At 45.4% G+C, this 15,606-nt stretch overlaps 1 protein-coding gene across 1 annotated transcript in view; it reads right to left on the reverse strand.

The window, feature by feature from the left end:
* Window positions 1-15,606, reverse strand: part of LOC121599245 (prolactin-releasing peptide receptor) — a 48,942-nt gene that overhangs the window by 6,099 nt on the left and 27,237 nt on the right. The window contains exon 2 of the mRNA XM_041926904.1: window positions 11,161-13,448. Coding sequence (XP_041782838.1) covers window positions 11,202-12,929 — 1,728 coding nt within the window. The 5' untranslated portion in view covers window positions 12,930-13,448 and the 3' untranslated portion in view covers window positions 11,161-11,201. The remainder of the gene's footprint in view (window positions 1-11,160; window positions 13,449-15,606) is intronic.

The following is a 15,606-nucleotide window of genomic DNA, read 5'->3' on the forward strand; positions in this document are numbered from 1 at the left end:
TTTGTTCCTGCGGTGTTTTGGTCATATCCGATCCGACATCAATGAAATTGTATTATACTCTAATTGTATTATACTCTACTTGTATTTGGAATGGAAATTATTCAGCCCACCATATTCTTCATAGTGCCGGCCTCCATTTCTCACCATTGATTCTGATACTAAAATAACTGTACAACCGTTTCAAGCTGTCTACAAATGAGCTTCCCGACAGGTCACGTAGTTGTGCGATGCAAATTACATTGTTCACATTTGCATGATACTTCCACGGTACGCGTCCTGACCAAACTGAAATACCATCCTCCTTGATTGTGGTATTTTGGAGACGTCACGGATAACCACAGCAAGGGTTCCATAGTTGCGTATCGTTCACCGTAAAACGACTGCAAGCTTTAATGCAATGTACGCTGATGCGCACCGAAGGCCCCAAAAAAAGGAGCGAACCGAGCCTGGTCGGGGAAGATCATCATTTGCATCAACCGTCGAACCGAAAGGACGACGTCAACGTCGCGCATGCATTAATAATTAATGCTTCAAGCTCGTTGAATATGTGATGAGTAACGTCCTCCGATCGGTCTCGCAGGATATCCAGCGCAAATCTACCGAAGCATTTTCATTGTCGATTACCCTTTTTGTGTACTTTTCTTTTGCCAAACTGAGTAGCGAAGATATTTTACTGGAATGAGACGATCTTGTGGAGGCAAGTTAGTTAGTTTGCATTCCAAGTTTGTGGGTTCACCTCTGCCGCTTCACTTTAAACGTGGCATGGTGTGTTTTCATCTTTAAGAAACACAAACAATAGCAAACTCTATTTAAATGTAATTACATTTGTGTGATATGCCATGAACCATGATGCTTGTTGAAGGGAAGTGCAAAGGGATGGTGGTTGACAACGTGTCGAGAGAGAACAATGTTGTCAAACGTTATTATCGCCTTTAGCTCGACCATCTGCTAGATACCATGAATTTCCATTTGCCAAGCGGATGTAACGGGGAATACTTCTTCTGGTACAAAAAGAGTAAAACAACTCTCCTCCTCCCCTGGTGTAGCAGTCAGTCTAAAAGCGTTTGCTGCAAAACAGTATTTTATATTCATGAACTGCCGAAATGGCGAACCATCCATCGAGCATTTCCGTTCGTTTGATGCTCACGTTTCTGCGATGCTTTCCAGCTGGCCGACCAGCTTCTCGGACATCCAAACCCGAGCAGCACCGTCCGGGAGCCAAAAAATGTACGTGATATTCGCTGTCCATTTTGAGTCGGACGGCCAAATTGGATGAAATGGAATGAGAAAGCGAAGGAACTCCACTATATTGCACGCTTACTGCGCTGAATGCTATGGCAGCTGGCAGATCGATCGAAACCGACCCGCTTCCGGTGGGGCGTTTCCACATTCTGCTAAAAAAAGGATAATAGGTGGACGGATTGATTATTTCGCATTTCCGCCACAAAATTAATGTTGAAGAGACTTCATTACGAATATTAATGAGATTAGCAGAAGTAGGTCAGCTGACAGGTGAATGAGAAGTTTGAATAACAGTGAAGAGTGTCTTTTCGTTGTCAAATTTTAAGACTGACGTCGCTGTAGCCTTAGGGCCATGATAACTTGCCCTTTTAAATTATATTATTGTTTCGGGCCATGAGCTGTTTCAAAACAAGTTGAAGACTTGTTCCTCCTCTTCTGAATTTGGATGTTAGCAATGGTAGCCGTTCCATAAAGGTATACGAAAGAACGTAACAGTAGCAGGTCGTTCAAAATGAAAAGCTGTTTGGCTGCTGCATTGTCCGGTAGGATGGATAATGAGTATTTGACGTAGCTGCTAATAGTAAACCAATATCGGAACCAAACTAATATCCTAAGGGTACGTCAACTTCAACAGGTCAAGGTCAAGTGTTTGGGTGATGTTTTGCGAGCTATATGTAAAACTACACCAGACATATGTCGTGCCTTGTAGGAAGCATCAACAGAACCATGGGTCTATGGTAAATGAGTGTTACTCTAATACAATTTACCACAGTGTAAATTCCATTTTCTAACCAACGAAAACACCCAAACAAGCAGTCTTGAATGCAGACATTAGACTACCCAGGTTTGAGGGTTCCCCATTACGGGAATGGGTTATTCGCTCGTCGTTCGCCGTTAGCAACTCTCGAGGGAGAGGAAGGTTTGTGCATTGTGTTCCCGACTCCCGGAAGTGCTGGGAGTGGTAATGTAAGAGGCGAAGAGCAGCCTATAGAGCCAAGAGCACGACAGCATTCACGTCCGGCATGTGCCTTTGCTTCGAAATTAACTCTTCGTCACGGTTGCAGCGCGGTTGAAGCGCTGCGCTCTATGCAAACAAATGCATCCCGCTGTGAGTGGGACAAGCAAAAACGATGAGGATGACGACAACGTCGACATCGGTGCTGATGGAATGGCGACAAATTACGTAACGAGACCGTTGCTTTTGGAGAGCTGCAATTTGTTTCTTGCAGTTCGCTGAAAAGACTTCATTTCTTTCGAGACAGAGCGCAACGGAACGAAGGTTGCAGCTTTTGTGGTTACATCTCTTTATTCCGCGCAGAATGGTTGTGGCGGTTCGCGCACTTCTTCCGCGCACTGGCAAACGGTAGTACTCGGTAGTTGCTCAATTCCTTCCTAATTATTGCCGTGCCGTTAGTATGCATTATGTGCGCGGTTTGTGGTGGTATGGCAAAGACACTTCATCTGCAGCGTGCTCGAAAGTGACGGCAATTTTGAGTGGCCGACGGACAAAATAGCAATCAGCGTTGCCAACTCAGGGCCATTACAACTGGTACAGTTGTTGGAGCCATTTTTTGTGATACTATTAATTTCTAAAGTAAACATCATACATGAGTGCTGTTAAGCTGTTGAGTGAAAGATCAAACAATTTTCCATTGATTCAATTACCATCGTCTATGGTGTATGGTTAGCATTTACTTTGGGGTAGTAATTAGATAAAATAATGTATCTGCATTAATGACCTCTCACCCTTTACGGTGAAGGGGGTTTGTTCACCTATTCAAACAGCTTCGGCAAGGGCACATTTGCAGCGACTGTGTATACACTTTAATTGATCATGCGGTTGTGTCATTTTGCATACAATGGAGTGGACTACATGGTGAGCAGACAAGATGGGTACTGCATGTACTAATCATGATCCCTGATACACGATTTAACTTTCATGTTGAAAATCAAAACAACAATAACCGAAGAGTCAAAATTAATAAAGCTCAACGCTCAGAGTGAGTGATTAGGCGCCGTTTGAGTGTGCTGAAATCTCAAACCATCATAAATACAATCAACACCAACAAAATGGATTGAATTTTAAAGCATTTCATCGGTGCCTCTTTAAATGTATTTGCAGCGGCTTCATGTAGATGAACACGGATGACTTTACAACTTGGTTAGTAATAGATGAAAATAATTTCATCCATTTAACAGTCTGCCCGCGGTCACGGTGGTGCATCGGGTGCGGCATATGCCAGGACTAGTCGGAAAAGCAGAGCACAAAGGATAATTAATGCACGACTAGGCCACGAGTGTGTCACTGCCGAGCGTGCCCCCGATTGAGACTTACAAATTCCATCCATACATACACACACATACACACACACACACACACCCACAGCCACATAAGCAAAGAATGCATGGTTGCACGAAGCGGGGAAAGGTTACTGTGTCCGATCGAACGACGGGCTGCAGCGGGCTGAAGCGACAGGCAGTGGCAGGCGGGCAATATAATCAAGTTTCGTGGAGGAAAACTTTTACGGTCGAGTGAATTAATTTTAAATTGGTTGAAAATCTCTATAACGATGTGTCTGCGATGATCGGTAGTCCTCGCAGTCCATAATAGAGTGGAATGAAGTACCGCCGTTTCGATGCTGAGAGTGAGAAGATGGGCATGGTCGCATGCTACTCGAGCTGGTACTGGGAGAGTGGATCAGTTTCACCATCAGCGAGCCGTATCGCGTTCAAGTACGAAGGTGCTCGTTAGGATTGGATTTTCTTTTCTCGCGACTGTTCGTTCGCAACGCCATCCCACGCTTTAGCGGCGCTGCCCTGCTGCACCGGGTTTTATAGCACTGACTGCCTCAGAACTAGCAGATTTCTGATGATGTAATCGATACGTTCGATGAAAAGCTACTCCCGCTGAAGCTTTCGCTGGAAAATTTCATCACTTGGGCTTTGACCGGTACCCGTGATTATCGCAACCACCTTTTCTGCTGTTTTTTTAAATCTCCGCCTGGAGTTAACATTCGGCGTTTACAGAAAATAGCTTTAATCAGCTCCAAAGAATTACAGGTGCAAATATGGAATTGTTTGGAAACCGGTGTGTTCGGTGCGAGACAGCATTGCGGATGCACCCATTATTTTCAAAGATCCAAAGTAAGGACATATGAATCACAAACAAACAAATGCTTACTGCCAATCAGAAGAGAAAAAAGAAGCATTGGTAAAGCTATTAAGAGATTTGATAATTTGTTGTTGAGCCACATTTTCAGCTTTAAGGTATGAGGCGATATATCAAACCAATCATCGTAAGCTCAGTTCGGTGGAAAGGCAACGTCATCTTGGCGTTATTTTTCTATCGGTGTTTACTTGCTTTCGAATGTTCGTTACCAGATAACCCTGGAATGTCCATGGCAACCGGTAGCGCAGCAACAGCTACCGTTCAGCCAATAATGGAACGCGATGATAAGATTGTCGAGAGAATAAGAGGGAGAGAGAATAAAAACATTGCTTCTCCCATGAAGCTGTGTCGGAAACTCATCAGCATAAAGTGAGATTTGATGAAAGAGCTGCAAAAAATCTGTCCCACCGCTTTCAATATAACCTTTCTGCAAGGACCACCCAACCATGAATGCAAATCGGGAAGCCGGGTCGCTTTTCGACAGGACTTTTCACGCTCGACGGAGAAAACAACCATCCGCTGGCATGTCCAAAACGGGTTCGGCTGCAGATAATCTGACCAGAGCTTAAAGGCAACAACTCCGACCGACAATTCACCACTCAATCTCCAACACCCACACGACTAGCCATGCAAGCGATACAGAGCGAGGCGCAACGATTGGAAGTTTAGGTTAGCCCTTTTTTTGGTTGCCATGTACTCTGCAAAACAGAATGTACGAAATATGTAGCTTTTTTACGACTTTTGAGGACGTTTCTTTGGAAAGGCACTCAGTGCATTACACTGTGCCAGTTTCAGATTGTGTTAAAGTTGTCAGGCATGTCCGAAGAGTACGTCGTCTGGACGTACGTAAACCGTATTCCAGGTTGCCAGCTTTCGGCTATGCCGACTAATGACTTAATCGCATCCCTCGTGGCCACTTTCCACAATCAAGAAGCAAGATGGAAGCTCTTTCTTGCTCACATGGCAGGTGTCAGAAAGCTCTTCGTGGCGGTACTCTACACACTTGCACCAGCTTAATGGGGAGCCTTGATTTGGAGTCACACTTCCAGCTCCTGAAATATGCAACGCGGATTGCAGTCGTAGCGTCATGCTGCTCGACACACTGAACTTTGTTCATCGAAAATTAAACCCCGTTTGCTGCTTGCAAATTCGCTCGACCATGAAAGCACTCTCAGGGGTAGTCTGGAGATAAAATCGCCCGAACGCCAGCGTAGCGCACGGTGCAGCAGAAATCATTCTTCTGTGCACAAAGCTTTTCTGACCTTTTCGGTGCGTGAATGCAATCTGGCTGCTGTTCGTGGTGCATGATGCTGTAGATGAAGTTGCTGGCATAGTAATTATGGCCACTAGTTGCGCCACAACGATTATGAGATCACGTTCCACTGTAGCAGGAAACAGCTGTACGGAAATAGTCTTCTGTTGAGCGGCATAACTATATTCTCGGTAGCTTTCAACTTGGGTTTCTTGTTGAATGTGAGAGGGTTTATATTTCAGAAAATTTCATGAGAAAACAGGATTGAAACCCACATGTGAGAGAGTATTTAATTCCAAAAATGTCATGAGAAAACAGGATTAAATCATCCCAGAATAGAAACTATGTGCTAAATTCTACCCACATCAAAGATAAGAAAGAGTTGTGAGGTTCAGAGCGAACTGAGCGAATCTACTGCATCAGGTATTGATTCACTAATATTCCATAATAGTCCCTGTGCTTGGTATCAAAATTCATGATCATAGGTTATAAATGACCATACGCATAGCTGCATCTTGTATTGCAAACGTAATATGGTATTTATAGCTTTCCTTTGAAGCCAATTCAAGCCGCTGAGTTGCCTTATCATATTAATTTTATACTCTCCTAGGCACATTGATTATGATTGTGTAGAAATTCATCTTGATATCCGGTCAACTACAGAAATCCTCATATTGTAGTCTGTGAGCTGAATGTTCTGAATGTTATAATTGCTTTGATCATCGTGCTATTGTTGCGAGGTAGGCGTGTTTGAGGTCAGCTCGCGTTCTTCGCAAGGTATCGCGAGGATAAGATTAATGGCATCCGCTTAACGAGACGCTCGTTGTTTCCTGGCAACCCATTCCGGCAAACACGCTGGATGCCTAAACCACCAACGTTATTATCATTATTATCGCTGTCAGTAAAGCAGCACGATTCTAATCAATTGACTTGCTAATGGGTTATGGCTAGGAAGCTCTCTCGCTAGGGTGGATTAAGTTTCAGCCAACCGAATACGCTAGTGTAATGGATGTACTTTTCTGTGCTCGGTTAGAAGACGATATCCAGTTCGTCTTTAAGTGATAGCATCAATACGGTTTACCGGTTCGTTGAAACGAAAGCGCCCGTTTCGCTTATGATCCAACGACAGATTCCAAGCCCAAGTGGCATCGAGGTGCAATGAAGTTTAAATTGAATGCAACCCATACGGTACGCGTCTCAGAAGGAATACGAAATGGAACCTGCCGAGAATACATTGCCAAAATGCATAGACGCCCGCTCGTTCGACGGTTCGTGCGAGAAGCGAAAAGTCAAATAGTCAACCGGCACAACTTCGGTGTAAAGTTTGACATTGTTCTCCAATTCCATCAAGGGACCGTGGTGGAACGACAATGAACTGGGGCGGAAATGTTACAAATAAGCGAGAGGGGAGTTGTCTTCGATAGCTACACCCAAAAACCGAGATAACGCCCTGCCAATGTCAATAGCTTTTTCGAAGGAGCGAGTAAACGATCCCCGAAGGCGTTACGATGGGAAACAGATTTTGGGAAAATGGTGCACTGTTTCTTAGATGGAAGTGGGACTGTTTAGGGAGGGAGTCTGCCGAAATCAGTGCTACTTGAACAGTTTTACGAGCACTACGTTTTACCCCGAGCAGTGCAATTGAACATTCTACAGAAGGATTCAACATTCGTTCAATTCCTCACAATACGCTCTCAGGCCCGGCACTACAGACACAGAAAACTGTCATAAGAGCAACTCAGGAGCGAACCCGAGATTGCCTGTTGCATTGTCCTTTCGTTAAGATGGTGGATAAGATCTGCGAAAGTATCCCGGAAACAAGCAGTGAACGCACATCAAAACATTCCATCGCAATGCAATTCCAGCAGTTCCCGGGACGAGGAAATTGGATTCGTCCTTTGGATGGGAATGTAATGGTGGCTACAATATATCTAGATTTAGTTTCCACACAATGATCAACCTATTCTACAAAATGTGTAAATGCAATCGAATAAAACTAAATCCCATTTTAAAAAGGAAAAAGAACCCGTCTATCTGTCTAGAAGGAAGAAAAAACTAGTTGCGTTTGAATTTTTCACCCTTTCAGCGAGGTCACACGGAAAGCTGGATATTATTTCTAAATCGTTCTCATTTATTACCCATTGCCGACCTTTGCGGGCAACTTCAATATTTTGTCCCCACTGTGGTGCATTTATGATCGTTCTATGGCTCGGCGCACAGCAACGATGGTTTCTCAATAGCGGCCAAGTTGCGCTGGCGTCAGGAACAGGAATTATACTCAGCCGAATGAAATCGTATAAATTGACAGTAAACGGTATTTATGGTAGCACTTTTCCGGGCGGTGAAATATAAATCTTTCGTGAGCTATTCCACAAGTCAATGACTCTATGGAAGGTTCCAACGGGAACGGGATATTGGCATGCAACCGAAATGGGGTACAATGCACGATTCAAAAATTGCTTTACGTTCATAATGCTGGTGTGCGCGTCGTTTTTCTCCTCGGGCTTACGATCAACGCCCATTTATTGAACGATTATTGAACGAACTTTGACTTGGGCGAAAGACTTTACGCACTTACCATTAAAGGTATCCCGAAAAAAAACAAAAACGTGGAACATGAATACGGATGATGAAGGTTATGTGTTTTTTATAAATAAATAGCACCCCGCTCGCCGGTGATAACAGTAATAAAATATCCCACAGGAACCTTTTTTATTGGTTCTATCCATACGAGGCTGGTAGGTTCGAGATGAAAAATAGGACTACTTTTGGGCTGTTTGGATTCGCCATTTGCTTTTGGTTTCAGAGTGTGTGTTTTTTATGGTGAGGTAGGTGGTGGTTCATTTTATGACAACGGTTAGGTAGATAGCTAGATGGAGCAACTTTAGGCCACAGCTGGAAAGTTTTCTCTATGCTACCTCTAACTCGCTCACGTTCTCAGTACTTGGTGTGAATATTGATTTTCTGTAGAATCATCTCAGATAGACTTACAACGCGGCGGTTAAAGTTGCCCCAAAACATGCTAAAACAAACAACAAGGCAAAGCGTGGGCCTTTTGTGCCGAAAAAAAAAGACATTCATTCTCATTGCTGAATATTGCTTCGCTGGAATGCTTTTGCCAACAGAAATTCTCTGGATGTCCCAAGCAGCATCTCATTATTCGTCTCGAAGCTATCGTCCGTTGTGGTGGATGGTGTGTTTTTCGGCACAATATAATGGACTTTCGCTCACAATAAAAGCGATATGCAGAATGAATGTCAGCTGTGGTGCGTTGAGAAAGTGAAAACCGTGCCGTGGCAACGATGCCAGGAGGCATATTTTCCTGTCCAACTACTGCCGTGCGAACCAATGTCGGTAACAATGGAAAATGAATTAATTTATTGAACGTAAATTTCATCACCTCTTGGCATTCTTTCTAGTGCAAGGAATGGTATTCGGTGTCACAATCAGAGTTGAATCTACACCTCCACACAAAACGGACGGTCGACGGTGACTCCATTACCGGTACCCCATTAATACTGATTTAGAATACCCTGTGGACAGTGGTATGCAATGATTTTCCACCTGAGACACGCGATGAGTCATGTTTGGAGGTTGTTTATCTACCTTTGTTAGTGTGCTGTACAAACGAAGCACATAGTTTTGCTAATCTTTACGCTTAGTCACCTTTCATTTGGTTTGTTCAACAGGAAGTTATGCTCACACCGTGCGTTCAATGAATCGCCTCACAATCCCGACCAGCTTCAATTGAAATCGAATAGCGGATAATCTTATTTTACGCGTGCAGCTTAGCCCACCGGTAGCTCGGTTATACCAATCGGTCTAATCCTTTGCTATCCGGCGGCAACACAACCAAACTCCCGGCTCGATTCGAATGGTTTGGATCGGTTGTTTGGAAAGCGATTAAAATTGTCGTTCAGCAATGGGTTCAAATAGGGGTACAGTGTCCTTTTCCTTCTACCACCCGAATGAAACGGTTATACGTTCGATTATTTCCGTAACTGACAATCAACTTAATGCAATACCGGTGTGAACTGTCCCACACGAACGAACGAAGATGCGTTGGAATGTTTCAAACAAACGGTCCGAATGACCGTTTTTTCGTAGGATTAACAGTTTTTTTTCTCGCTCCCCTATCCGTCCCGCATGATTGTTAAACATTTTGTCAGTCGGCCAACTTCACTCACGTCCACTCGAAGAAAGGAACAGTAGCAGCAGCAGTAGCCATGTGGCTCGCCGGTTTTATTGCTCGGGTCCAAAATGTTGATTCACAAAACCAACCCTCCATTGCAAAATAATGCTCCTCCCTGGAGCAAACATTTCGGTTCTTATCAACTTTTAATACCGTGCATTATGAGTTTTTCCGTCTCGGTAATCCGGTGGCCAGCAGCATTAGTGGTAAAATTCCAGCGAGCAACGGTACGACAAAAAATATACCGGTTTTTTATTGTTCGCCCTCCATCCCTCCATTGACACAAACCGGATATGCTACCGCACGCGCAAACAATTCCATGGTGGTAAATGAAAAGCAATTTACTTTAATTACAGGACTTATGGCTGAGCTCAGGCACGAATACCGGTGGAAAATATAATGTTCCCGCGTGGTACATTTGAATGAGATACCTCCATTTCGGTAATTTACGCTGGAATTAACGCACTCTTGTTTGGTTTGGGTTCTGCAATGGTTGCATCTTTACTGTAGTGTATGGTGCATCTTCGGCATGGGTAATTATTAAAAGAAAAAGAAAACAAGTACAGCACATTCAGTTAGTGCAAAAAAGCTTTATTTGGCGTGAATTTCCAGCTCTCTAGAAATGATCTTTGCAATTTGCGATTCACCACTCGTGCTGGCGGACTGACCTTTAATGCGTCCTTAAAATACACCACCAACTGGAACCGGCTTGATTCTCGGAAGTGCTATTGCTGCTTATTCCAAGTGTTCCAAATCACGGCTACAAAAAGCAAATAATTTGCTCATCCCCTTAAGATAAACGCAAACGGCCAGAGCGTAAGTTGTGTCTTTGCGTGCTCAAGAAGCAGCAGCGCCTAGTCCTAGTACGAACAACAATCGGCACAGAGATTTGCAAAACGTTTTCCCAAGAAAAGCAAAACTACCACCACGACGGCACAAAAGCATTTGAATACATTTCCATATCACCCGAGAAGCACCACGAATATAGGGAAGAAAGTGCAACGTTTAAGGCGTTAGCACACTGCTCTGTATTCTAGAATTTCCATAAAGCGAGATAAGTCCGAATCATAAAACTGTCCGAGTGGGAAAAAAGGAAGGAAGATTTTTTCAATTATCTAATTATTATACTGGCAAAGTGGAATGGAGTTGCGTCAGGGCAGAGGAATATGCCTTGAGTGTGGCTTGATTATTTGAAAAAGCTATTGTATGAAGTCTGCTTTAAGCTTTAATAGTATAGTTTAGGACACTGTGAATAGTATTCGGCGCGATATAAATTTCGGTGCTACCCAACTATGTTTTGCTTACCTATTATGTGGCGGTTGGATGTCCTTCGCAAGCTCAGATGATTATAGAATGGCGGGCACTTTCGAGTCAGCCGTAGTACCGTCATTTATGAGGATAAGTGACGAAAGTTTGGGGTTCGTGCACGCATGGTTCAACCCATTTCGGACACCCGCGGACGGGGTAAGGTTCGTCGCATCGGACGTTCCATTGCTGACTGGCGCATCTACGCTCGGGATAAGTTGTACGTCGAACGGAGTTTCCAGTACGCCCGATGGAAGAATGACTGTTTCGGCACTCTGCACACTCGGCAGCATGGCGCCGGCGAGGGGCGGTGGAAGTGAGAGCGGCGGCACAACCTCCGAGAGCAGAATCGAATCAACCGTCGGCTGGTTCCCTTGCCCCTGGCTTGACGATGAGCTCAACTGTTGCGGTTGCTGGTGTGGTTGCGAGCTGCGACTGCTGGGCAGAACTTGAGAGCTCGGTATGAGCGTCTCCTGCACGGTGTCATTGTTACCGTTGCAGGTTCGTTCCGAGCGCCAACCGCCACCGGCCCCCCGGTTGCCGCCGACAGTTCCCGCTCTACCACGGGACGGATCAAAGCAGGGCAGCACCTGCTTGAACTCCTTGCGGAAGTTGTCATTTAGCCAGGCGTACAGGAACGGATTGTAGCACGTGGAGGACATGGCTGTCAGGTGAGCGATGAAGAAAATCAGATTGTAGAACCGCCAGCTGTTGATGTCCGAGTTGAAGTCGTTGCACATGTTGACGACGTTCAGCGGCAGCCAGGAAATGCCAAAGATGGCCACCATCGAGATCAACATGCGGTTGGTGCGCTTCTTGCGATCTCGATCCGCCTCTTCTCGGCGTGACGTCTTGCTGCCCGGTTTGGTGCGAGCACGATCGTTTAGGCGTATGGACACGCAGATATAACAGAACGCCATGATTATAAACGGCAGCACAAACTGGAGTATCGAAGTGACGATGGAGAATGTTTTGCGCATTTCCTCCGATGGCCACAGCTCCTCACAGTACATAGCACTGGAAAGCGCCCCCGTAGCATTGTCCGTTCCATTCGAGGCGACGCCGTGCAGCTTCATGTACAGTCCGTACGGCATGGTCACCATTATCGCAAAGGACCATATCAGCACGATGATGGTGATGCAGGTGGATAGCTTCATGCGCGGATGGAATGGGTAGATTATCACGAAGAAACGATCGATCGCGATCGAAGTCAGCGTTAGTGTCGATATGTACACACTGCAGCCCTGCGCCAACGGTACCGTGTGGCACAGCAGCTTCCCGAACACCCAGCGCCGCATGAACGTGTAGGACGGCGTGAACGGCACGGCCAGCACGCACAGCAGTATGTCGGAGAGGGCCAGATTCGTGATGAACAGGTTCGTTACCGTCTGCATGGCTTTGTTGCGGAACACGACGTAGCACACGAGCACGTTGCCAAACACGCCCAGCACGAAGATACTAGAGTACAGCACACAGAACACGATCTGGACGAGTTTGTTCGAGAAGATAATATCGTTGTCTCCGTTCGGCGGTGCCACGGTGGAGCTGTTTGGACGTAGCAGCTCCTCGAGCGTCAGGGTGAGATTCGTTGCGTTCGATGGCAAAAGTACTCGGGCCGGCATTAGCGCGGCGGGCGGGATTGTTCCCGCCAGCGGAAGCTCGGTATGATCCAGCACCAGCGACGCCATCGCGGCTGGAGACGTCGACGTGGCAGTAGCCACCGTCACAGCGCCCACCAAGCTAACCAGCCCGGACACTGGCGTCAGCATTCCGGGGCGTTTTTGGAGCGAAGAGCGCGCTGCCTAGCGCGATAGTAAAATATTTACGATCACACACGTCCCTAGCGCCTGTCAAGCTGTCTTTGTTCGACTCGAGCAACCCAACCGGGATAAGTGTCACTGGCAGACCACCGCGCCCACACGCCTAGTGCACCCACTGCACGTGCTGGAGCTGGTCTTCGTACGGTATTGCGTGTTTATCTTCGAGCATCTTTCACACACTCGTGCTGCCTCCGTTACCAAGACACACTCTCGAACCAGCGCGCTGTAATCCCGGAACGATTACCCACGATGACGAATGTCCACGAGATGTTACGGCATCCGAAAACGAGGGCCGGCTTCGACGGGTGGGAGTGTTTTTTGCGCTATGTCCAACGCCCGTGCCTGTGGCGTTGATGCCAATCCTTCAAATGCACACTTGCGTAGTTTTATCGTTCTCTTCTACGTTCGATTTTCGTCGAACCGTCGATCGTTGCGTTTTTTGCTGCCATTGATGTGCTCGGGTTGCTCCTGATTGAAGGAAAGCGGGAGAAAGAAAAAAAAACAAGTTGAAAAAAGGCAGAGTTTGCATTAATATTTCGATTTATGCAGAAAGCAGACGCTTAGAAATCTAACTTCACCCGGACGGCGTGGCGACAAATCACATTTCCCTAGATCGGTACACACTCGGCAAGGATGCGGTATGTTCCGAACGGCAAAGGGTTCCGTGCCGCTGGTGCCATTACGAAACGGCACCGGGTTTCTGTTGGATGCCACCCATACGGGAGCGGATTATTGAATTTTGATGCCGAATTGATTAGCAGCACTTTAGTCGGTATGCGTGAGCCTGCTGGCGACACGATGTCGTACAACATGACAGTGGTGTTACTTAATCTACGATAATATCTAAGCTGTCAATCACGCCGTGTGGGTGGCGTTGTTGGTGTCGGCAGTCGGAACAGCACAAGCCGCTGTATATCTAGGGACGCACAGGCTGACAGCGTAAACCTATAAACTGGTGTGATGTAATCGAAAACTATTGCCACTAAGTTGTCGAAGTGTTTATTGTGCCATGTTGATAATTTAGTGTTATGGTCGTAGGATAATAGGGTGACTATCTTCATATAGTTTTAATACAGGGCAGTAGATAGTAAAAATCATTCCAGCGACATGTTATGAAAATATAAAATGTGTTGAATAAAAGCAGAAAAAATCCAATTTTTCGATTTTCTAACGACGAGCATTTGAATGGTCTAAAGTAAACCATCAAAGGCTATGGTCGTATCGTCACCCATTCGAGCTTAGTCCATGGTGGCTCGTTGTTAATTAGTGCAGGCTATTGCTAATGATCCTTTTATTTTCCATCCTCTGCAAGATACGTTTTCCGATGACACATTCATCATTGGTCCATGTCGACAGGGTTTAGAGTCATTTGCAATATTGTGTGCGCTGCGGATCGTTCTTCAAAAGGATCGTCACGTGTATGTTACATTCGTTTCATGCTTTACCCCCCCCCCCCCCCCCCCATTCCGCATCACTAATCCGATTGATTACATTCACCCGTCTCTACCACATATTACATTTCGTATTTCGAAACATTTCTGGTTTACCGTTTGGTTTTACGACTTGTGACTACCGTACTGGGTCAGGTATTGAGTTTGATGCCTAACGAATTCGTTACACAGTAATTGAGTTTACTTCCCATCATCAGTAACATTGAACTATCGGTGCAGCTCTTACTGGGCATAGGTACGAAGTGCTGTTTTCTTGAACATGACGTTGAAATGGAGCCCCGAATGAAAAATTCATTTTGAAGGTTCAAGATCGTTGTTCCGCTCAATGCAAGAGGACGCATACCCATATTGTAGAAAGCGTGATTCTCAACATCATTTTTCTTTATTCGGGTTGAAGCTTCAAGCATCGGTCTTATGGAGTGGATAGTTAATTTCGATGTTGTTAAGAACTTTTCGCAGAACAGACCATGTAAAATGGTGATCTAGATCACAATATCGGTGATATGGTGTGTTACCACAGACGTTATGAGCCAAATTAGCTCTACAAATATCAGTTTTTGCCTTAGCTCAAATAAAAACGGTGAAATCTGCCTTGCACCGATAAAGCCATTATTCGACTAGAAACGCGCCCTTCATCCCGTTTTTTACTGCTAAATGGTAATGGATCTCTATTTGACTATGAAAAAGGAAGAGAAAGGGAAATGTGTAGAACATGTTTGCATTACAACGTCGCTTATGCCGATGCATTGGCGGGGCGAGTTGCTGCAGATTTTAATTGAATTTCTTCATGAGCGATAAAGGACCGACGTTGTCCACAAATTCAATGGAAAAACAAGCGTTGTACTCCGGACGAGTTACGTTGCTCGCTGTACCGTAAAACGAACACGTCATTCATTGCGCCAGGCACGATGTGGACCTTCCCGGGTTGGTAAGATTTACGTAACATCTGTGTGCTGCCTGCAATACACGTACATTTTACTCATCAGTGAACAATGGGCTTTAGAACAAGGGGGAAACTTCTATTTGCATTGTGGACAATCAATCGTGGCTTGAAATAATGCTGATAGAGTTTGATAAAGCCGCACTGCATTCGCCCTCAGTAGTGGGATTACGTGGTATGATTGTGACATTTTCCGTGTAGCGCGCTTTCAAATTTCCCTAATCAGCTTCTCATA

Source organism: Anopheles merus, chromosome 3L (genome assembly GCF_017562075.2).
Source record: "Anopheles merus strain MAF chromosome 3L, AmerM5.1, whole genome shotgun sequence".
Lineage (NCBI taxonomy): Eukaryota > Metazoa > Arthropoda > Insecta > Diptera > Culicidae > Anopheles > Anopheles merus.